The 24,487-nt window shown below is 37.4% G+C and overlaps 1 protein-coding gene across 1 annotated transcript in view; it reads left to right on the forward strand.

Annotated features, from left to right (window-relative positions):
- Nucleotides 1-24,451, forward strand: part of LOC117338032 (VPS9 domain-containing protein 1-like) — a 36,541-nt gene extending 12,090 nt beyond the window's left edge. The window contains exons 11-14 of the mRNA XM_033899191.1: nucleotides 504-712; nucleotides 2,057-2,126; nucleotides 3,167-3,271; nucleotides 23,835-24,451. Of these exons, the coding sequence (XP_033755082.1) occupies nucleotides 504-712; nucleotides 2,057-2,126; nucleotides 3,167-3,271; nucleotides 23,835-23,925 (475 nt within the window). The 3' untranslated portion in view covers nucleotides 23,926-24,451. The remainder of the gene's footprint in view (nucleotides 1-503; nucleotides 713-2,056; nucleotides 2,127-3,166; nucleotides 3,272-23,834) is intronic.
- Nucleotides 24,452-24,487: the final 36 nt, after the last annotated feature.

Raw genomic sequence — 24,487 nt, forward strand, 5'->3', positions numbered from 1 at the left:
TTTTGTGTTGTTCCTGTATCTAAGATAAGTGATTTTGTGTTGTTTCTGTATCTAAGATAAGTGATTTTGTGTTGTTTTTGTATCTAAGATAAGTGATTTTGTGTTGTTTTTGTATCTAAGATAAGTGATTTTGTGTTGTTTTTGTATCTAAGATAAGTGATTTTGTGTTGTTTTTGTATCTAAGATAAGTGATTTTGTGTTGTTTTTGTATCTAAGATAAGTGATTTTGTGTTGTTCCTGTATCTAAAATAAGTGATTTTGTGTTGTTCCTGTATCTAAGATAAGTGATTTTGTGTTGTTTCTGAATCTTAGATCAATGATTTTGTGTTGTTTCTGTATCTAAGATGAGTGATTTTGTCTTGTTTCTATATCTAAGATCAATGATTTTGTGTTGTTTCTATATCTAAGATCAATGATTTTGTGTTGTTTCTGTATCTAAGATGAGTGATTTTGTCTTGTTTCTGTATCTAAGATAAGTGATTTTGTGTTGTTTCTGTACCTAGACTGGCCAATGAGCCAAAGGAGAGAGCTGTGGCCTATGTGATGACCCGGCATCAACACAGCGGTCCGAAGGATTTTAATGTCAGCAAGAAGCTACGTCTGGACCAAGGGACCAGTGATCAGGAAAACAATTATCCCTACCATCCGGCAGTGGCACAGTTACAGGCTATCACTACACAGTGTACATTACTGGACAAACTGGAGTGTCTAGGTAGGGTCACACCCGTGTGATGTAGAATTGTTTAGATTCACTCCCACACTTTCCTGTTGTTATTTACCACAAGTTGTAATAGTAACCCAGGTAATCAGGCTGTCATTGATGGCAGGTGGAATCTTGTAATAGTAACCCAGGTAATCAGGCTATCATTGATGGCAGGTGGAATCTTGTAATAGTAACCCAGGTAATCAGGCTATCATTGATGGCAGGTGGAATCTTGTAATAGTAGCCCAGGTAATCAGGCTGTCATTGATGGCAGGTGGACTTTGTGACAAAATTGAAAATGGTTCTCTGTGAGTTGTGAGGTTCAGAATAATAGGGAATGTGTCTGTAAGGTAGGAGATATATAAGATTGTATTAATCTCCTCCCTACTGGAAATCTATGTATCTAAACTTCTCTATTATTATACCCCCGCAACGAAGTTAGGGGGTATACTGGAATCAGGTTGTCTGTCCATCTGTCTGTAGACGCATTTTGTCCGGACAACATCTCCTAAACCGATGGGCCAATTCCGATGAAACTTCACACAAATATTAATGATCATGTGTAGATGTGCATGCCACTTTCTTTTTCTCAAAATTATGGTTGCTATGGCAACTGGTCACTATAAACAGGTTTTCAGATAAGAACCATAGCTTTAAGTTTGTCCGGACAACTCCTCCTAACCTAAATGGCCAATTTCAATGAAACTTCACACAAATATAGAGGACCATGTGTAGATGTGCATGCCACTTTCTTTTTTTTTCAAAATTATGGTTGCTATGGCAACTGGTCACTATAAACAGGTTTTCTGATAAGAACCACAACTTTAAGTTTGTCCGGACAACTCCTCCTAAACCGACGGGCCGATTTCAATGAAACTTCACACAAATATAGAGGACCATGTGTAGATGTGCTTGCCACTTTTTTTTTTTCAAAATTATGGTTGCTATGGCAACTGGTCACTATAAACAGGTTTTCTGATAAGAACCATAACTTTAAGTTTGTCCGGACAACTCCTCCTAAACCGAAGGGCCGATTTCAATGAAACTTCACACAAATATAGAGGACCATGGGTAGATGTGCATGCTACTTTCTTTTTCTCAAAATTATGGTTGTTATGGCAACTGGTCACTATATTGCTGGGTTATCTTAGTTAGCCTCTAATTAACAGTTCCAATTCACCATTGACTCATGCAGATTGCGGGGGTATTAGTCAGCCATCCTGGAGACAGTTCTAGTTTGAACCGGAAACTAAAATGTTTTTGATGTTTTCTTAGTTTATCTTATGACAACTATTGAAGAAAGCATCTGTGGACCTCCGACCCAGTGAATAACTGTATCCTTGTTTGTTTTAGTGCGGTCATCACGGCTGATCTGTCAGTGTGTCGAGGACCACTACAAAGGGGAGGGCAAGGTGCCATCTGTGTAAGTATCTCCAGTTCACTGATGATGTGGTGACTTATATTACACGTGACAACAATCACCATTTTATTGTCCCTTTCCCCAAGAAACATGAAGGACAGATTTTTTTGTATTCATACTGAATTCATTATATTGGAAATATTTTCTACCATGAAAATGTAATATTTTGTCAAAAACATCCATTTCAGTATTTTAATAATCAGAACACTTTCACCAATGAATGAAGTTGATTGAGATATACGAATGGTTTCGGCATAACTGGTCAACTATCAAAATTCATTGTTGATAACTCTTGTAGTACCGTTTCTATGATAACATTTTTAATTTTCTGTCTTTTGTGTGTTAGCCTTAAACAAAGACAAACTCATAATTTAGCTGTTTATCAAGCATATCTCAAAACAGTTTCAGATCATTCCCCAAAATGTTTGTTATCCTTGTATGTGAGTTTATGCCATCTGTTGACTGTCCAGCATCAACTTTTCCCTTTAACAACTTCTTCTCAATAACCAAGAGGCCAAGAGGGCTGAAATAGGGCCTGTAGCATGCTGGGATGAAGTGCTACAAAGTTTGTGTGAGTGAATGATGTTTATCTTTACTCAAGACATTTCGATTGATTTCTTCTCAATAACCAAGAAGCCCAGGGACCTAATTTTGTGTCTGTGTTATACTGTGGTGAAGTGCTATCAAGTGTGTTCAAACGAATGACTTAGACATACATTTAGAGTCACAGGGGTCAAATATGCTAAAATCTCATGAACCAAGAGGCCCAGAGACCTTATATTTGGCAACTAGGATGCTGGAATGAAGGGCTACAAGATTGATTTAAATGAATAAACCTAGCCTGCTCTGATATTTGAATTAAGTGGTTGTCAGCACAAGCTGCATAAATTACCTAGATCAAAGTTGCATAAGAAGCAGGTGAGTATTACTGGCCCATTGGGCCTCTTGTACTAAAGTAGATAAAATTAAGTCCTTATAAAAAATGTGCCAGTAGTGTTTAGTATTGTTGTGTTAGTCTCATGTCTACCTTTCTGTACCAACAGGGGAGCAGATGACCTCTTGCCCATCCTATGTTACGTAATCGTCAAGGCCGCCCAGCCACAGATTGTCTCCGAGTGTCACATCATGGAGGAATTCATACATGAGGGGTGGGTCAATTTTACATATTCCCATCACTTTTATATATACTGTAACCCAAGACTAGTCACGACTTAATAGTTCCAGAAGTCAGCATGAGGAGACTGTACTCCAACAATGTTAGAGGTTTTACACGGCGAGATACTTTTGACAGGCGCCGTGTAACCTCTAACTGCCCATAGCTGATTTTCCCGATACTGACGATGACATTTTCAAAGTTCGTATATTGAAAAAATATAGCGTGTCAACTTACATTTAAATGATCCACAGGGTCCAATATATATTTCTTTCCATAATCGAATGATTAAATGAGAATAATTTCGTAAAAAAACACAAATTATGAAGTTTTCTTCTTCCGAAGCGGAGCAGAGCTCAAGCAGACAATACTGTCGGTAGTGATAGTAGAAATACCACGTGATTTGCTGGTTAATACAAATATGGATTACAACCTCTGTCCTACAAGCGGAATACAACAAAGTCCGTATCATTTCGTTCCGTTTGAAATAACGACACCTATTTTGTATCAACCTTTAGGCAGCCATTTTTAAAAACGACTAGAAAAGTGCTACAACGACATGGGCATGTATTTTGTGTGTTATACACCGTATTATACTATATTTTTGTGTCTGTGACATACATATGGGATAAATATTGCATACATGATACGTAGACATCGTTGTAATGACCTGTCAACCTCTTAAGAGTTTTTTTTCAAGCATATTTAGTTCTGCCCGGATTTCGGGCGGAAACTGCATCAAAGAATTAGTGCTTCGGAAATAAGAGGTCGCAGTCGGCAAAATAATATCCGATAGAAAAAGAGCCGACCAGCGGCCTCTTATGTTATAGGAGTAGAGGAGACTGATACAATAAACATATGTACAGGTTTATTTACATAGAAAATGATTACGAATACATTTACTCTTCCAATCACACTCTTCACTTTACAAAATCTATGTTCATATACATCTACTGGTACAGTCTCTTTACAAGACAGGGATGGCGTTCATATCAACCACCACCTGTGACTAATTGGAGTCACAAAACAGTCAGTTCTAATATGCGGTATTAAATGCATGCATAGTAAATCCATAAGTGTTTCATGGTGAAGCCCCAAAGTATGTAACTGTGCATCCGACAAACAGATCACAATCCTCTACTGGTGAGGACATAGTGAATACATAGTAGACAGGAACACTTCTCGTTGGTGATGCTAAACGACCTTGGACTGTCTTCCCGGCAGTTGAACTTGACCTCTGGTTGGTCCTGATTCTGCTTAGCTAAGGACCTGTTGTCATTTCAAGTTGACATTCAAGCATCTGGCATTTACGTTGCCCGTCATGTGAAGCTTTAACAAATATAAACACTTAACATCCATTCGCTCAAAATCCTAATCAACATACATTAACAACCTATGAAGTTATCTACAGTTCACTAATATATACTGAATTATTGTAAACTACCACTAAATATACCCTAAATGTAAATGCAATAATGCAAAAGGCTAAAATCTAAGGTGCATGAGGAAGGTCTACATAAAACATTACTTAAAAAATGAATTAATAACATGAGTCTTATACAATGCTTATAAGCTTTCGTAGAGTTTTCACCTGCATGCACTCACACCAGTACACTTGCTCATAACTACCACTCATTGCTTCCATACATAATTAGCATGAACAAAATCATGTTACTGAGTTCAATTATCAGTTCTACAACAGTTAAACTTCTAATACGTTAGCTGACATATATGTGCAAAAAGTAAATCTTATAAATAATTAATATAACTATTTTATCAAACTAACACACCAGTATTCGATTACACAGATAGTCACGCATGAATGACATGCACCAATAACTAGATGGTTTGACCTACAATAGGGACGAGATAGATATGACATAAATAACCATATAAAACAACAGAAAGATAACAAGACTACTCGCCCCAGTCAGATGCCTAGGCTTCTTCCAATAGTGAAATTACACCAAAAGACATTGGTAAGCATACAGGCGACCGTGACATGTACCCCTCACTTTTACATAAACCCCCCCCACCTTTTAGGTTGCCTGAGCAAAGTTCAGTGACCTTTTCCAATCTGGCTTTGTCTATCTTTGTGCATTGTCAGTTATTCATGGGTTGTCCTCCTTTAGTAAGTTAACATTTTCACTTCTCAAAAGCTTCTGATTTTCGATGAAATGCAGAAAGCTTCTTCGGTCAAAGGTCAACCAAAAGTGAATCTTATGGTCCCACTACCTAGGGCCTGAGGGGTATGGCCAAAAGATATCAAATTGACTAAAATTAGCAAAAAAAATCTTGAATTACTTTGTGAAAATTGGTCTGCTGCAAAAATAACCCATTCGTGGCTTCATCTGATATCATGCAAATTAAATGTGGAACTCCAGCTTTCTAGTATTACTTGCATTCTAATAGTAAACAACCCTTACTGATTTGATGATGCATTGTGATTTGGTTTCATCGTTACCATTCTGATTAGTATACAAATTATAATGCTCTAGTCGTAGGTGTTATGTACCAATTTACCTATGCTATGTGTGTGCCCCAAAACAAAGTTGTTTGGCCAGGCACCTGTCATGTTTGCTCAGGTAAAACAGTTTACAGAAGTAATATTGGGTATATTTTAACCACTCTTGAGACAGAGCTGGCTTGTTATTCGGAGATGAGAGGGATAAGTATAGTTTTTAGCTCACCAGCGTACCGTTTCACAACGCATACGTAACTTTACGGGTACCCGTAAACCATACGTAAGTTTTTTTAACCGTTTCACGACGTACACGTAAGTTACGAGTGCCCGTAAATAAGTTACGGGTACACGTAAATCACCTCCAAAACCGTACGTAACTTACGCCAACAAATACCTACCGTAAACCGTACGTAACTTACGTAAGCACGTTATATTTACTTATTAAAGTAAACAAATATGGCGGTCATCGGTTTTTTATTGCATCAGGAGGAGCACCAGCGGGCACTGAGGAGAGAAAAGGGTGTTTCGTGAGAGACAAAATCTGTAAGAAATTCTTGACGATGTCTCTTTGATTGAAAGATATAGGTTACCAAGACATTTGATTGTTGATACTCTAAATGCAATATCACCTACCATAACACGCCATACCAAGCGTTCACATGCATTAAATCCTACAACTCAGCTCCTAGTCACTTTAAGATACTATTCCAAAGGTGGATTCCTTTCTGAAATTGGGGATTTGCATGGTATAAGCAGGTCCACAGATAGTCGGTGCATTACAGTTTGGTTTGGTTTGGTTTATTTTGTTTAACGTCCTATTAACAGCTAAGGTCATTTAAGGACGGCCTCCTGTGCGTGCGACATGCATGCGAGTGTCGAGTGCGTATGTGTGTCTTGGGAGGCTGCGGTATGTTCGTGTTAAGTCTCCTTGTGATAGGCCGGAACTTTTACCGATTTATAGTGCTACCTCACTGAAGCATACTGCCGAAGACACCCAGCAGGACACCCCACCCGGTCACATTATACTGACAACGGGCGAACCAGTCGTCCCACTCCTTGTATGCTGAGCGCTAAGCAGGAGCAGCATTACAGCGGTCATCAATGAAATATATGCTAAGTATAATGTTTCGATCAAATTCCCATCGTCCATTGCTGAAATCCGAGATGTGAAAGAAGGATTCCACAGAATCGCCGGGATGCCGAATGTTGTTGGGTCGATCGACGGCACACTCATTCCAATTCAGTCACCATCAGAAGACGAACATGTATTTGTATGCAGGAAAGGATATCACGCACTGAATGTGCAAGCCATATGTACTTACAACATGAAGTAAGTTGTTGTAAGACTCCGTGAATTACATAATATAACCGCCTTGGTACTTTCGTGAACGAGAGTGACGCCCCCTTGCTATATGTAGGTTGATAATAATTGGAGAAACCAAACCAAAAGGCGGAGCACAAAGTCGATGACCAATAATATACAAGAAAATTAAATCTATTCGAAATTACTGTAAATCTAGACCCAAATGACTTGAATTATTTACCTGGTTTCGATAATGATTGTGAAACGTTCAATTACACTTGTATTGGATTATTTCCTGTTTGGCCAAACCCTTACTGCAGGAGAATTATTTTTATCTATCAATATAAAGGGACGAGAAACACTCGTATGTTATGGAGCAAGCTTAAAACGTTAATCATCACCACAGTATAGTTATCTGCATCATTGTCAATTTTACCTGTATAGCCACTAATTAATATCATCATGATAACGATACAAAATAAAAGTCATTTTGCCTATCATTAGTTTTTGGACACTTTGATTTTATATGCATTTTTTGCTTTTCTCGGGTTCATAAATGTGATCTGCAAGTGGCCAGGATCTGAACATGACAGTTTTATCCTGTCCAATAGTGAAGTTGGAACAACTTTAGAAAATGAGATGGATGGTTGGTTGCTCGGAGATTCCGGTACCCATTAAGGCCATGGCTTCTTACTCCAGTCACAATTCCTTCATCAAGAAGTGATGAGATGTAGGTTACTTTAGTTTCATGAACCTGTCATCATTCACACTGTAAAATTAATGCGTGGTTTAAATTGAGTAAGTTGCATTCCAGACAAAATATATAGGTAAAGGCACATAATGCACTTCAATTGAAGCCAAAATGCAGTACATGTATATTAATTGCTTGGCAATTGAAGTGTACCCGGAACGAAAAACGATATTCAAATATGTTATTCTTTGTAACAACCAAAGAAGAATGTCGCAAACCGCATCAAAATCGGTTGGCCGAGTGCAGAGATATCGCACATCGAAGTACGCGATTTTCACCTGTCGGTCGACTGCTAATCAGCGTTATCGGTCAGTCACGCTGATTTGGAGCTCTTCAGTCTATGACGTCACAGGTTTATAGGAGTAACTGATATGGTGGCCAGTAGCATAGAGGACAGTGTGAACAGTAGCAACACAAACATGTCTGAATACAATATAAGTTTGAGCTTTAAAAAAAATATCAGTGAAATTGACTCTGAAAATGACCGCTTGGTTAACACAGACTGGTGTAATAATCGGTCACTCACCAATACATATAAGTGGGTTAGTATACCGCTAAATTATCGTCACACCTGTCACTACACCACAGGTGTCTGTGATTTCTGGTGTTCTAATCGGCACACGCCGATAATTGCTTGTGAGTTCACGCGTTTGGTTTCTATGCACTTCAAAAAAAGTTCCGAAAATTGAGCTTGAATTTTATTGCGTTTAAACTATAGGGAATACATTTTCAAGTTATTGAAATTAAACATTATTTTTGGAATTCAGTGAGTGAGTTTCGTTTTCCTTACAAGCGAAAAAAAATCGTATCTCTATAGAATAATTTACCTAAGTTGCCTCATTCATATACCCACGATGTTGAAAATTTACTCTATGAATCTTGTCTGGGAGTTACTAATCTTTCATGGACAAGTTTTATCAATTTCGGACAATTATCCGAAAATCACAAATAATGGTATCTACAAGTGTATTTGCAACGTATCCATTGCTGTTTTGGCTGATAAAAATTCAAAATTTTCAGCATTTATTTCACATCGTGTATAAATTGCATTTTAAACTTCTATTACTAGAAGTATTATAACCGAAATCAATATTGGTATGTAACAAACCGATCATGCCCTCATAATAAATGATATATGATATAAGTCGTTATAAACGGCCTGTTATTCAAATGCCATACATGTTACAACGACCCGTTAAAATAGAAAATTATTCAAATCTAACATGTTATATACGACCTGTTATAATAGAAAATTAGTAAGATGATACACGTTGTATTTGGCCCGTTATAATAGAAAATTAGTAAGATGGTACATGTTGTATATGGCTCGTTATGAGAGAAAATTAGTGAGATGCTACATGTTATATATGACCCGTTATAATAGAAAAGTATATGTCCCTGGTTTCGGTAGCACTTGTTATTAACTAATTCACAAATATAACTCAAAAAGTTTATTCAGCACTTTCATTATTGTTGTCTAATTCGCATTAATTGCAGGCACGTGTTCACGTTTGTTTCTATATATTTCCTATATGGCGGCTCTGATCCCGTTAAACCTCTGACGTCACAGGTCAGAGATCACCGAAACGAGGTCAACGGCTTTGAGCTTCAGGTGTGTTTTCGAGAAAAATCGCAATTACTCTAAAACTAAAGTCGCTATGAAAGTCGTACTTTCAGCATTTTTAGTTTTATCCTAAATCACATTTTTTAAGCTTAACATAGCAAATCGTTCCGGGTACACTTTAAGTTAACATTTCAAACTTAGTATTAAACAAAACAATACAAAAGCATCAATTGGATTTATTTTTCATTAAAAACAAATATTTCAATACAGTATATCTTAAAAAAAATTACAGCACAAAGATAACACCCTTGCTCATGTTTTCTGAAAAACAACACAATACATGTTCACATTTAATGTCAATCTGTGAACCATTTATCGGGCATTTTATTCACTACTGTTTTAATTATAAGTACATTTGTCATTTTTATATCAATTAACTCTGTTATAGCCACAAGGCCTACAGGCACAAACTTGGATTTGATTTCAGATTTAATTTGTCCACAATAAATGACAATTACGTACATTTGTAATTGAACCAATTAATCAAACAGTAATTTATCACAGATTTTGAAATTCTGACTTTAAATCAATTCAAGTGATACATTCATTTAACAAATAAACATAACAAGAAATATCTTTAAAAAAGATAAACGGCATAGTTTTAATGCTGGTGGTTATAATGTAAAACTGCTGGTGAAATAAATTAACGAACTCATTAATAAATGCGCAGTTTCAGGACGGATGACAAAATCATATCAGTTTTAATCATTTTTGGTGATAATAAGACTGCATTTGAATCAGGAATATTATTTTAGTAATGTGTCATTTGAATAGATACATCCACTTATTCAGCTTGCATTCAATCTTAATTTTGTTTCGTCTTTAACTGCATATCTGCATTTTGCATTTACCGCTACACTGACCAATCACATACTTCATCTTGACCAGTAAGTAGTAGTAACGCCACCTTTCGCGTCATATCCGGGGCCAAAAGAAAATTATACGGCTATGCCGATAAATATATGCATGTTACATGATCGATTCCCCAGCTGGGCTACCACTGACAGCGATTTGTTTATACTCGTCTGCTCTGAAGAGTTCCGCTAATATCTGTTTTGCAACTTCCGGTGTAAGTTACGTGCACGTAAACATGTACATAGTTGTGAAAAGTTACGTACGGCTTTGTGAAACACCCCCTATAAAATTTACGTACACGTAGCTACGTGCACGTAAATCCTACGGGTACCCGTAAAGTTAGGTATGCGTTGTGAAACGGTACCCTGGCCCAAAGGCGGGGTGGCTCCTAGGGGAAATAGAGAGAAATTCCTTTAAATCACTAATAGTCATAAAGTTATGAATGAATTTGAACCAATTTTGGTCAGAAATATCCTTGATGAAAGGGGAACAGATTTTGCATAAATGATGACTCTGACGCCCTGGGGCCAGAGGGGTGGGGCCCAATAGGAGAAATTGAGGTAAATCCTTTAAATCTCTTCTTGTCCGACATGACTAGATGGATTTTAGTCTGAGGGCAAAGGAGATCTAATGTTGTATAAATGAAGGGTATGGGTCCCTTGGGGCTAGAGAGAGAGGGGCTGATAGGAGAAATGTTACAAAATAGAAAAAAATACTTTAAACCATAATTAATTAAGAATAATTGAAATGTAACATAAAATATTTTTGCCATGATTACTGAAATATACAGGTGAGCAATGCAGGCCATCTAGGCCTCTTGTTTATTTCTATAATAAAGAAGGACTGATTCTGTACATTGCCATTTCAATCAGTATCAAGAGGTGACTGGTTTTGGGAAGTGTCAGTTTTGGGAAGTTGCACTGTACATAGAAGAGTTACATGTTTAAGACCCATTGGCCTCTTATATAATATTATGTAGCCCTTACTTTTATATACATCCCTCACATTTACATATGCCCCTCACTTTTACATATATCCATAACTTTACATATGCCCCTCACTTTTACATATATCCATAACTTTACATATGCCCTTCACTTTAACATATGCCCCTCACTATACCCCTCAGTTTTACATATGCCCCAAACTTTTATATTTTACCCTTACTTTTATATAAACCCTTAACTTTTATATATACCCCTTACTTTTATATATACCCCTAACTTTTATATATGCCCCTAACTTTTATATAAACCCTTAACTTTTATATATACCCCTAACTTTTATATATACCCCTAACTTTTATATATACCCTTAACTTTTATATATACCCCTAACTTTTATATATGCCCCTAACTTTTATATAAACCCTTAACTTTTATATATACCCCTAACTTTTATATAAACCCTTAACTTTTATATATACCCTTAACTTTTATATATACCCTAACTTTTATATATACCCCTAACTTTTATATATACCCTAACTTTTATATATACCCCTAACTTCTATATATACCCCTAACTTTTATATACCCTAACTTTTGTGTATACCCTCCACATTTACCTAGGTCCCTCACATTTACATAACCCCACACTTTTACATGTACCCTAACTTTTATATTATACCTTGTTATTTTAGGCAATGGCAGTCACTTTGTGACATGATTGTGCACTTGTGCACTTTTTCAATTTCTACCACCTAGATTTGGACTTGTGTTTTATAGTTCTGTTTGGGTTCTATCTATGTAATTTTGCCAAACATTTGAGAGAAGGTTTTATTTAATTTTTGTTATGATTGCGCAACAAAGTTGTGGAAGGGTGGGGGTTGTGTATACTGGAATCAGGGCGGGCGTGCGGGCGGACGGACGGACAACATATGGTGTCCTGACCATAACTCCAATACTACTTGACCCAGGCTCTCCATACTTGACACAAATATACATCTTGATGAGCCAGAGTGTTGCATACCAAATCATGCCCATTACCCCCGTTGATGAAATTAAGTATGTAGGTGTAGTATGGCACTGCAAAAACAATGGCAGCATTTATTTTTGGGAAAGACAAAATGGCCACCGTTGCCTTACCTCTGATTGGTCAAAATTTAGATAGTGTCCGATTTTGATCAGATTTGGTATGTAGGTGCACCATGGCTTACCGGTCACTTTGTAACCTCAGTTTCTCATTTAAACAAAATGGTTGCTATTTCCTGGCCTTTGATAAGTCAGAACTGAAATATTTTCAGATTTTGCTGAAATTTGGTGTGAATAGCGAATTAAAGTTGTACAAGTTAGAAGGTAGTGTTATGACTAAATACTTCTGTGTTTGTCAATATCAATTCGGGGCTTGAATGACTGTTATTCATGTACCCTACTGTTACAAACGCTGTGTGTTCCAGGATTAGGATAAATTAGAATGAGGCTTCTTGTTCAGAGCGAGACTTCCTGTACTGACAAGGTATGGTATCGTCTTGGCTCGTGCGTGGCTCTTTTCAACCTGTGCAGGGTTTGGCAAGTGGCGCATGAGCATATACAAGACTACATGTAGTACACTACAGTAGCGAAAATAACACACCAACCATAAAGCATGATGTATTTATGTTGTTAGAGCTCATGCATTAGACTGGACATGTGTTATATATAGGCTAATTAGAATCACTGTGTATATTGCTAATTAGGTATTTTTGATTGAGATATTGTTGTCAGCTGCTAGGAAAGCAGCTAATACTGTATTGGTATATTTGGTAATGTGCCTTATCCCTGAATCGATGGGGTATGACAACCTGTAAATATAACACCATGGGACAATGGACACTTTTGTAGCCTCAGTTTTATTAGGTCACCTGAGACAAAGTCTCAAGTGACCTATTCTAATCCCCTTTTGTCCGTCGTCGTCCGTCGTGCGTCCGTAAACAATTTACATTTTCGACTTCTTCTCCAAAACCCACAAACCAAATTCTATGAAATTTGGCAGGAAGCTTCTATGGCTAAAGGTCAACCAAAATTGTAAATTATATGGTCCCCAGGGGCCTGAGGGGCGGGGCAAAAAGGGTCAAATTGACTAAAACTTCAAAAATCTTCTTCTCTACTCTCAGATATGCTGGAATCAAACACTCTTCATAGATGGAAGGGTCTAAAGGTGCTTTACCAAAATTGTAAATTTCATGACCTAGGGGTTTCACGTTTTCCCCTGGGGAGGGGCTAAACTTTACTATAGTTTATATAGGGAAATCACATTTTTGACTTTAATTTATTTTATTTCTATTGGAATTCATTCTAATTTTGTAAACATTGTCAGCATGGGATGACAGTTTGATGGCATGCACATGTTGGCCCTGACTGACCCCCAGGGGCTGATGGGCGGGGATAAAAAGGGCCAAATTGACTGAAATTTCAAAAATCTTCTTCTCTACTCTCAGATATGCTGGAATCAAACATTCTTCATAGATGGAAGGGTCTTATGGTGCTTTACCAAAATTGTAAATTTCATGACCCAGGGGTTTCACGTTTTCCCCTGGGGAGGGGCTAAACTTTACTATAGTTTATATAGGGAAATCACATTTTTGACTTTAATTTATTTTATTTCTATTGGAATTCATTCTAATTTTGTAAACATTGTCAGCATGGGATGACAGTTTAATGGCATGCACATGTTGGCCCTGACTGACCCCCAGGGGCTGATGGGCGGGGATAAAAAGGGCCAAATTGACTGAAATTTCAAAAATCTTCTTCTCTACTCTCAGATATGCTGGAATCAAACATTCTTCATAGATGGAAGGGTCTTATGGTGCTTTACCAAAATTGTAAATTTCATGACCCAGGGGTTTCACGTTTTCCCCTGGGGAGGGACCAAACTTTACTATAGTTTATATAGGGAAATCACATTTTTGACTTTAATTTATTTTATTTCTATTGGAATTCATTCTAATTTTGTAAACATTGTCAGCATGGGATGACAGTTTAATGGCATGCACATGTTGGCCCTGACTTACCCCCAGGGGCTGATGGGCGGGGCTAAAAAGGGCCAAATTGACTGAAATTTCACAAATCTACTTTCTCTACTCTCGGATATGATAGAATCAAATACACTTCATAGATGGCTGGGTTTGAAGGTTTTTTACCAAAATTTTGTGAATTTCATGACCCTGGGGTCTCAAGTTTGCCCCTGGGGCGGGGCTAAACTTTACCATAGTTTATATAGGGAAATAACATTTTTGACTTTTATTTGTTTTATTTCTATTGGAATTCATTCTAATTTTGTAACCATTGTCAGCATGGTATGACAGTTTGATGGCATGCACATGTTGGCCCTGACTGACCCCCCGGGGCTGATGGGCAGGGCTTAAAAGGGTCAAATTGACTGAAAATTCAAAAATCTTCTTCTCAAGACTGAAATAAGGTGGAATCAAATACTCTTTATAGTTTGAAGGGTCTTATGGTGCTTTATTGAAATTTTAAATTTCATGACCCTGGGGTCACAAGGTTGCCCCTGGGGATGGAGGGGGTAAATTTTACTATAGTTTATATAGGGAAATCACATTTTTGACTGATTTGTTTTGATTTCTATTGGAATTCATTCTGGTTAACATTTTCAGCATGGAATGAAAGTTTGATAATATGCATATGTTGGCCCTGACTGACCCCTAGGGGCTGATGGGGGGGGGGGGGGGGGGGGCAAAAAGGGTCAATTAAATAAACTGAAATATTTCAAATCTCAGGTGACCGTTAAGGCCCATGGGCCTCTTGTATTCAACCAAAATGGTGGCCATTTCGTAGCCTCTGATTGGTTGAAATTTAAATATTGTCCAATTTTTTATGAAAATTTGGTATATAGGTTCACCATGGAACAATCGTAACTTTTGTAACCTCAGTTTACATTTTAAGAATGGCCTCAATTTTTTTATAAGTCACTGATTTGTATCACTGAAGTAAATTTGCTTGCCATGTTGGTCACCCTATCACTTTGGTGCCGACACCCTATATACCACAATACAGCATCCCCAATTGTTCGGTGTGTAAACCAAACCATTAATATCATCTTCAGACAATGATGTTAGGGCTATTGTTTAACTGTGGTGTGCTCATCCTCTTTATTTACAAATTGTTTGTAAAAAACAATAAAAGTAACACATGCATATCAACTTATATATGAAATGAAAAAAGAGAGAAGGCAGATAGAATATTACAGTCACACACAAAAAAAAAAAAAAAACGAAACAAAAAGAAAACTGGAATTTTTGTAACAGATTAGAATTATCCCTCTGGGATTCTTCCAGATCTGAAAACTGCATTATACATGACCTTTTCTGTGTCTATCTCTGTTGGATCTGAGTTGGATTGAGTTCTCTGCCATTGAATGACACAAAATTCCACACCCATTCAATCATTATACAGACATGTTGGATCATATTGTTAATTTGTAGAAATTTCTTAATTGAAAATTCTCTGACAGAAATAAAATGAGACGGAAGACGACTGATAGATTAATACTCGACTCAAGATATTTCATTTATTGCCGACTTATCATACACATCTTTAATTTGGATGATACCATCAGTGATATCCAATTATTATTAATTTCTCATGTCTTCTAGGTTTTAATTTTATTCCTATTTGGCAGTGATTTATTCGTCCTAGTAGTCCTGTTAATACGACACAACCATTCTCCTTCTGTGTTAACACAGGAGAGCTCCAATTATAGTGCCCCCTAGTGGATAAATGAATATTGCGTCTGCCAGAAATGTCACGTCACAAATGTCTGATAATACAGTGTTATCAATGGCCATCTTATTAAGGAGAATGATGCTATGAGAACTGTTACCATGGAAAATCACATGTCATATAATTGTAGGAAAGATATCGCAGCTATTGTTTTGGGGATAACGTTGAATACAAGTGTTATCACAGCTATTGTTATAGGCGATAACTTTGAATACAAGTGTTATCACAGCTATTGTTATAGGGGATAACTTTGAATACAAGTGTTATCACAGCTATTGTTATAGAGGATAACTTTGAATACAAGTGTTATCACAGCTATTGTTATAGAGGATAACTTTGAATACAAGTGTTATCACAGCTATTGTTATATAGGATAACTTTGAATACAAGTGTTATCACAGCTATTGTTACAGCAGATAACTTTGAATACAAGTGTTATCACAGCTATTGTTATAGAGGATAACTTTGAATACAAGTGTTATCACAGCTATTGTTATAGCAGATAACTTTGAATACAAGTGTTATCACAGCTATTGTTATAGAGGATAACTTTGAATACAAATGTTATCACAGCTATATTACAGCAGATAACTTTGAATACAAGTGTTATCACAGCTATTATTATATAGGATAACTTTGAATACAAGTGTTATCACAGCTATTGTTATAGAGGATAACTTTGAATACAAGTGTTATCACAACTATTGTTATAGGCGATAACTTTGAATACAAGTGTTATCACAGCTATTGTTATAGGCGATAACTTTGAATACAAGTGTAATCACAGCTACTGTTATTGTGAAGAATTTGAAACACCGGTGTTACTGAAGGTCCTGTGAGCTTATGTCATGGTGCGACGTCCATCAACATTTGCTTCAAATTGCTACTAGTTAAAAAGTTCTTATTTGATTTTGACCAAATATGGTCAGAAACATCCTTGGGGGATGGGAACAGATTTTGCATAAATGGTAACTCTGACCCCCATGGGGAAATAGAGGTAATGCATTTAAATTGCTACTTGTCATAAATTTATGAATGGATTTGAACCAAATTTAGTCTGAAAGATCCTTAGGGGAAGGGGAATAGATTTTGCATTAATGACGATTCCTACCCCAAGGGGCCAGAGGGGCGAGGCCCAATAGGGGAAATAGAGGTAATTTCTTTGAATCGCTACTAGTAATAAAGTTATAGATGGATATTAACCCAATTTGGTCAGAAACATCCTTGTTTGAAGGGTAACAGATTTTATGTAAATGGTGACTGATCCCCAAGGGGCTAAAGGGGATGGGGTCCAATAGTGGAAATAGAGGTAATTCCTTTAAATCGCTACTTGTCATAAAGCTATGAATGGATTTGAATCCAATTTGGTCAGAAGCATCCTTCGGAGAAAGGGGAACAGATTTTGCATAAATGGCTGCTGTGACCCTCTATCCCATAACCATGTATAGCATCGCTGGATGTTTAAGGGATAAACACAATTCTGATGTAAAAATAGGCCCAAGGGTCGTTCCCCACCCTGAGGGACATAGTTTCTTTAAACACAATCATGTTGTAAAACAATCCTTGTGGTCTTTCTGATCCTTAGAGAGCCTGGACTTTGTTATTTCTTTAAAGCAGTTGGAATCCCCACACTATAACCACATATAGCATTGTTTCGAGATTTTCAAATAAAACTACATATTAACGAATTCAACATGAACATTATTTTGACGTTTAGTCAAATCCAACCAGGTCAGCGATACAGGCCCCATGGGCCTCTTGTTTCTGGATGACCACTGATACTGGATGACCAATGTATTTTTTGGGGACCTATGAATAATCATCTTACTGTTCTAACAGCTATCATCCTTCTGTCAATTTGTCAAAGCACTACTGATGAAGAATGGCTGAATGGATAAGAACAATCTGGTTTGAAGGATCACTGGACTACGATATAACCATAGTAATCTTGGAAGTCTTGGACCCAGGGGACATTTTTGTAGAAGTTATATATCTGTACCATCACATCAGGCTATACCTGCTATACGACAGATCGTGCTCCATTAGATCCAGGTACCAGGTGGCAGCACCAGTGATAACGATGTCGGGACAGCACACTCCCAATGATTAGGTTCCAACTGTGTTTGTGTAATGCTACTGTGGATGATGTCATTCAATATCAATTTGTCACAAAACCATAATGGATTAATGGCCGATTCTTTTTTTGTGCAAATTTGCATATAGAGGAAGGACAAACAGACATTGTTCCACTGTTGTAAGGCAACATTTTCTTTTGTTTAATCATGTGTTGCCAGGGTTAGATATTACAGGCCGATTTTCTAATGATCACACACAATTTCAAAGACGCACTTCACCAAAGCATTAGTCCCACTACACATGTGGTTTAACACATGGTCTGCTGCTGATGTTGATTTCAAACGAAACAGCCCAGCATGTCATTTGCTAACACATCATGTTCAAGCGGGCGCTCACATACTAGAACATCGTGGGGTTTTTACTATATTAATGGATTAAGAGTTTCCTTGAAAGGACATCAAACAAAAATCAATTGTATGTTTCAAATTACAATGTTACACCTCATCAAAATTTGTTGAGCAATTGTTTGCTTTTTATAATTGAATATTACCGGATGTCATTAGTCATGATGGAGGATTTGGGTTCCAGATGTGTTGGTTACCTAATTTAGGCTTTCACAGCAGTTCTGGTGTACAAACTGTTTGACAACACATTATCAAGTTGTGTTAATTATACCACAGGTGAAATGGAACTGTACAATGTATGTTTAGATCTGTAGCTATATCTTAAGTTTCCACCTGGAGTTATTGTCCCACTGTCATTTCCACCTGGAGCTATTGTCCCACTGTCATTTACACCTGGAGCTATTGTCCCACTGTCATTTCCACCTGGAGCTATTGTCCAACTATCATTTTCACCTGGAACTATTGTCCCACTGTCATTTTCACCTGGGACTTTTGTTTCACTGTTTTTAGCTCACCTGGACCAAAGGTCCGGTGAGCTTATGTCATGGCGCAGCGTCCGTCCGTCCGTCAACATTTGCTTCAAATCGCTACTAGTCAAAAAGTTCATATTGGATATTGACAAAATTTGGCCAGAAACATCCTTGGCAGAAGGGGAACAGATTTTGCATAAATGGTGACTCTGACCCCCGAGGGGCCTAAGGGGCGGGGCCCAATAGGGGAAATAGAGGTTATTTCTTTTAAATCGCTACTAGTCATAAAGTTATGAATGGATTTGAACCCAATTTGGTCAGATGCATTCTTGGGGGAAGGGAAACAGATTTTGCATAAATTGTGACTCTGACCCCAAAGGGGCCAAAGGGATGGGGCCCATAAGGGGAAATAGAGGTAATTCCTTTAAAATGCTACTAGTCATAAAGTTATGAATGGACTTGAACCCAATTTGGTCAGAAACATCCGTGGGGGAAGGGAAACAGATTCTGCATAAATGGTGGCTCTGCCCCCAAAGGGGCGGGGCCCAATATGGGAAATAGAGGTAATTCCTTTAAATCGCTACTTGTCATCAAGTTATAAATGGATTTGAACCCAATTTGGTCAGAAACATCCTTGGGGGAAGGGGAACAGATTTTGCATAAATGGCGGCTCTGACCCCGGGGGGGGCGGGGCCCAATAGGGGAAATAGAGGTAATTCCTTTAAATCGCTACTAGTTATTAAGTTATGAATGGATTTGAACCCAATCTGGTCAGAAACATCCTTGGGGGAAGGGAAACAGATTTTGCATAAATGGTGACTCTGACACCAAAGGGGCCAAAGGGGTGGGGCCCAATAGGGAAATAGAGGTAATTCCTTTAAATCGCTACTAGTCATGAAGTTATGAATGAATTTGAACCCAATTTTGTCAGAAACATTCTTGGGGTAAGGGGAACAGATTTTGCATAAATGGTGGCTCTGACTCCAGAGGGGCCAAAGGGGCGGGGCCCAATAGGGGAAATAGAGGTAATTCCTTTAAATCACTACTACTTATTAAATTATGAATAGATTTGAACCCAATTTGGTCAGAAACATCCTTGGGGGAAGGGGAACATATTTTGCATAAATGGTGACTCTGACCTCAAAGGGGCCAAAGGGGCGGGGCCCAATAGGGGAAATAGAGGTAATTCCTTTAAATTGCTACTAGTCATAAAGTTATGAATGGATTTGAACCCAATTTTGTCAGAAACATCCTTGGGGGAAGGGGAACAGATTTTACATAAATGGTGACTCTGACCCCAAAGGAGGCAAAGGGCGGGGCCCAATAGGGGAAATAGAGGTAATTCCTTTAAATCGCTACTACCGGTAGTCATAAAGTGATGAATGCATGTTCTAAAAACAATTCTTGAGGTCTTTCAGACCTTAGAGAGTCTGGACTTCATTAATCTTTAAAGCAGTTCGGATTCCCACACTATAACCATATATAGCATTGTTAGAGATTTACAAATAAAACAAATTGAATATGAACATTATTTTGACATTTGGTCTAATCCAACCAGGTGAGCGATACAGGCCCCATGGGCCTCTTGTTCTACTAAGAGCTATTGTCCCACTGTCATTTACACCTCGAGGTGTTGTCCCACTGTCATTTTCACCTGGAGCTATTGTCCCACTGTAATTTACACCTGGAGCTATTGTCCCACTATCATTTACACCTGAAGCTATTGCCCCACTGTAATTTACACCTGGAGCTATTGTCACACAGTCATTCACACCTGGAGCTATTGTCACACAGTCATTGAGACCTGGAGCTATTGTCCCACTATCATTTACACCTGGAGCTATTGTCCCACTGTCGTTTACACCTGGAGCTATTGTCCCACTATCATTTACACCTGGAGCTATTGCCCCACTGTAATTTACACCTGGAGCTATTGTCACACTATCATTGACACCTGGAGCGATTGTCACACTATCATTGACACCTGGAGCTATTGTCACACTATCATTGACACCTGGAGCTATTGTCCCACTATCATTTATACCTGGAGGTGTTGTCCCACTATCATTTACACCTGGAGGTGTTGTCCCACTATCATTTACACCTGGAGAGATTATCCCACTGTAATTTACACCTGTAGCTATTGTCACACAGTCATTCACACCTGGAGCTATTGTCCCTCTATCATTTACACCTGTAGCTATTGTCCCACTGTAATTTACACCTGTAGCTATTGTCCCACTGTAATTTACACCGGGAGAGATTGTCCCACTATCATTTACACTTGGAGCGATTGTCCCACTGTCATTCACACCTGGAGCTATTGTCCAACTCATTCACACCTGGAGCAATTGTCCTACTATCATTTACACCTGGAGATATTGTCCCACTGTCATTCACACCTGGAGCTATTGTCCCACTGTAATTTATACCTGGAGCTATTGTCCCACTGTAATTTACACCTGGAGAGATTGTCCCACTATCATTTACACCTGGAGCTATTGTCCCACTATCATTTACACCTGGAGCTATTGTCCCACTATCATTTACACCTGGAGCTATTGTCCCACTATCATTTACACCTTGAGCCTCATCTGAATGCAATATTTGTCTTGCTTTGTTTGCATGGTTGTTTTTGATGTGATATCGGGGCAACAAAATCTTGATTGCTAAGATGGCTAAGTACTCCCACCAATTAACCTAATCCTGTTCCAAAAGGTGTATGATGGGAATCATTATTTCTGTTAGAATTATATTATTATGATACAAATGTGTTGTGGAATCATTCACACCAGAAAATGGCCACAACCTGGTAATAGAAATAGTGAAGATCTATATGTTGTGAGGATCCAAAAACCCTGATCAAATGAAAAAATATATATATATGATATAGATATTATTTATGAAATGCTCCTTGCTTTGGGTACAATCTCTATTTTTGTGGTTGATAAAAAACCACAAAAATGGATACCAGTATATATTTAAAACAATTCCATTTCATGTTCTAGACTACTGCATTGTATTTATAAATAATATACATAAAGGTTGTCAAATTTTATAAAGAATCGTTCATGTTATGCTTTTAGATATTTACTGATAATAACAAAAACAGCAATTTGTTGTGAAAATTTTTAATTCTGATCAAATAAATATCGCTTTAAGTTGTTCTCATCTATCTATGAATATTATCATTACCATATGTAATTCTAATCCAAGTGAGATCGATTATACACGATACAAGGGATGTACAGATGATATGTGGTTGGTGTGTTTAGACATCTTGTTTGATATAAGTACACCGACACAGACATTTACATTCCGACACCCTTGTATATTTTATTACCTGTTGTGCGTCAGCAGTAAGTGTTTCATTAGAATTATTCACATTATCTTTGTATTCTAGTACACACTGTGCAGACATAATTTCATGGACTGATAAAATCAAACGACCAGGATGGAGGGAAAAAAATATAAAGTGTTCAATAAGTGATCATGTTACATTATGAAATTGACACCTGTGATGAATGGCTTGAATTTTAGCTATAGATCTGAAGTGAATTTTGGTGAATAATTAACTGTCTGAGTTTATTGCCCACCTGCGGAAGAGTCTCCGTTTCAGATTCACTGGTGGCTTCAGCTCATTGGGGAAGTATAGGTCATGAATAATTCTGATGAATATTCATTCCAGTATTTAGTAATGGTAGCTTGTCAGGATTTCTATACAGTCGGTCCCAATCATGACTGGACACCTTGCATGTTAGATGTTTTTAGACGTTTGTTTTTCGTTTTATATCGTGATCGAATTACACTGCAACTCCTCCTATTTTTTAATCTGTTTGTATAAAAGGAACTGTTACAGTTTCTTTTGTATTAATACCACTCATGAAATGCAAATATCATCATTACATTCTTTTCCTAAAGTCAGTCATTTCATATTGTAATTATCAAACAGCATAAATCATCACATGTCTCATGAAATGTTTATACATGTATCATTTATTAAAGATTGTTTTTTCTCAAGTCAGTTATTTCAGATGGCAATATCAAGCAGCATAACACATGATATATTTGATGAAGTGGTAAATTATTTTATGTAAATAATTTTTTGCAAAAGTCAGTCCATTCATATTGCAATATCAAGCTCCATAAATATCACCATGGTATTCATGATGATATGAGTTGTTGTACAATGAAACAAACACAATAAGAAGGTCACATTTCATTACACCACTATTATCGTCTTATATTTCTAGGAGTTATGTCCCTTTTCATCATTTACCATATTGTCCACTTTATAATTACTACTCAGTATAACAAACAACAATATCCTTGTATGCAATTAGCTGCTCGGCCTGAGTCAGCATTTAATTCAAATTTATTCTTTGCATAATTATCCATGTTAAATTGTTGTACCATAGGTATTTTCTTTTTATGCATACAGTATATATTGCTCACTCTATGATTTCCCTTTGCAAGCTGTATTCATTAAACAGCTTCTTCATAAGACCCAGAGACCTGATATTAATTAAGTCTGTAGCATGCTGTGGTGAAGGACTACCAAGTTTGTTCAAATTAATGACCTTGACCAACTTTCAAGGTCACAGGGATGAAATGTGCTTAAATATTAACATAAATATAAGTGACTTTTCAATAACCAATTTGAGAGACCTGGTACCAGTAGTATGCTGGAATGAATTGCTAGAAGGTTATTTTAATGCGTATACCTAGCCAACTCTTATATTTGAATAAACTGTCAATCAGCTTAGTATCTGCATAAATGACCTAGATAAACTCCAAAGGTGCATGTGAAGCAGATAAAAGATACAGGACCATTTGGCTTCTTGTTGTGATGTCATTTACTGATTTCTGAATGTTATTTTTTTTATTTTAGATACATAATGGGAGAAGAAGGTTACTGCTTGACATCACTGCAAACAGCACTGGCCTACCTCACCTCTCTAGGAATAGTGGACCAGTCATAAGACTTGTTTCAATTCCCTAAGAATAATGTACCAGTCATAGGACCCACCTCACCTCTCTAGGAAAAGTGGAACAGTCATAGGAACTACCTCACCTCCTGCAGGATAGTGGACCAGTCCAAAGATCTATCACACCTTCCAAGAAATAGTGGACTAGTCATAGGCCAGGTTTAGACCTACTTCACATTACTTAGGCATGGTAGATCAGAGATGTATTTTAGTTATTTAACTGTTCAATTACTTTGGCCTGAAACGGTCTTGTGATCCAAATGTCTCCAGTTATGCAGCTTATCACACCATTTCTAAAGCCTACATCACCTCTGATGGCAAAGTGGACTAGTTGGGCAATCAGCAGCATGTTTTTGATGAGAAACAAAAGTCTGAGAAATATACCACTTCTTAAAATATATGCATACACTTTCTGTTGGTAATGGATGAGACTAGGTCTCTCTGAAATGGACTGTTTCATAACTGTTAAATGTTATATTCATGTATCTGTAACTTCAACCTATGATGGGGTCCCTCCTTTCCATGGTGACAAATCTGTGATGGGGTCCTTCCATTC

This window comes from Pecten maximus, chromosome 11 (assembly GCF_902652985.1).
Source record: "Pecten maximus chromosome 11, xPecMax1.1, whole genome shotgun sequence".
In the NCBI taxonomy this organism is placed as follows: domain Eukaryota; kingdom Metazoa; phylum Mollusca; class Bivalvia; order Pectinida; family Pectinidae; genus Pecten; species Pecten maximus.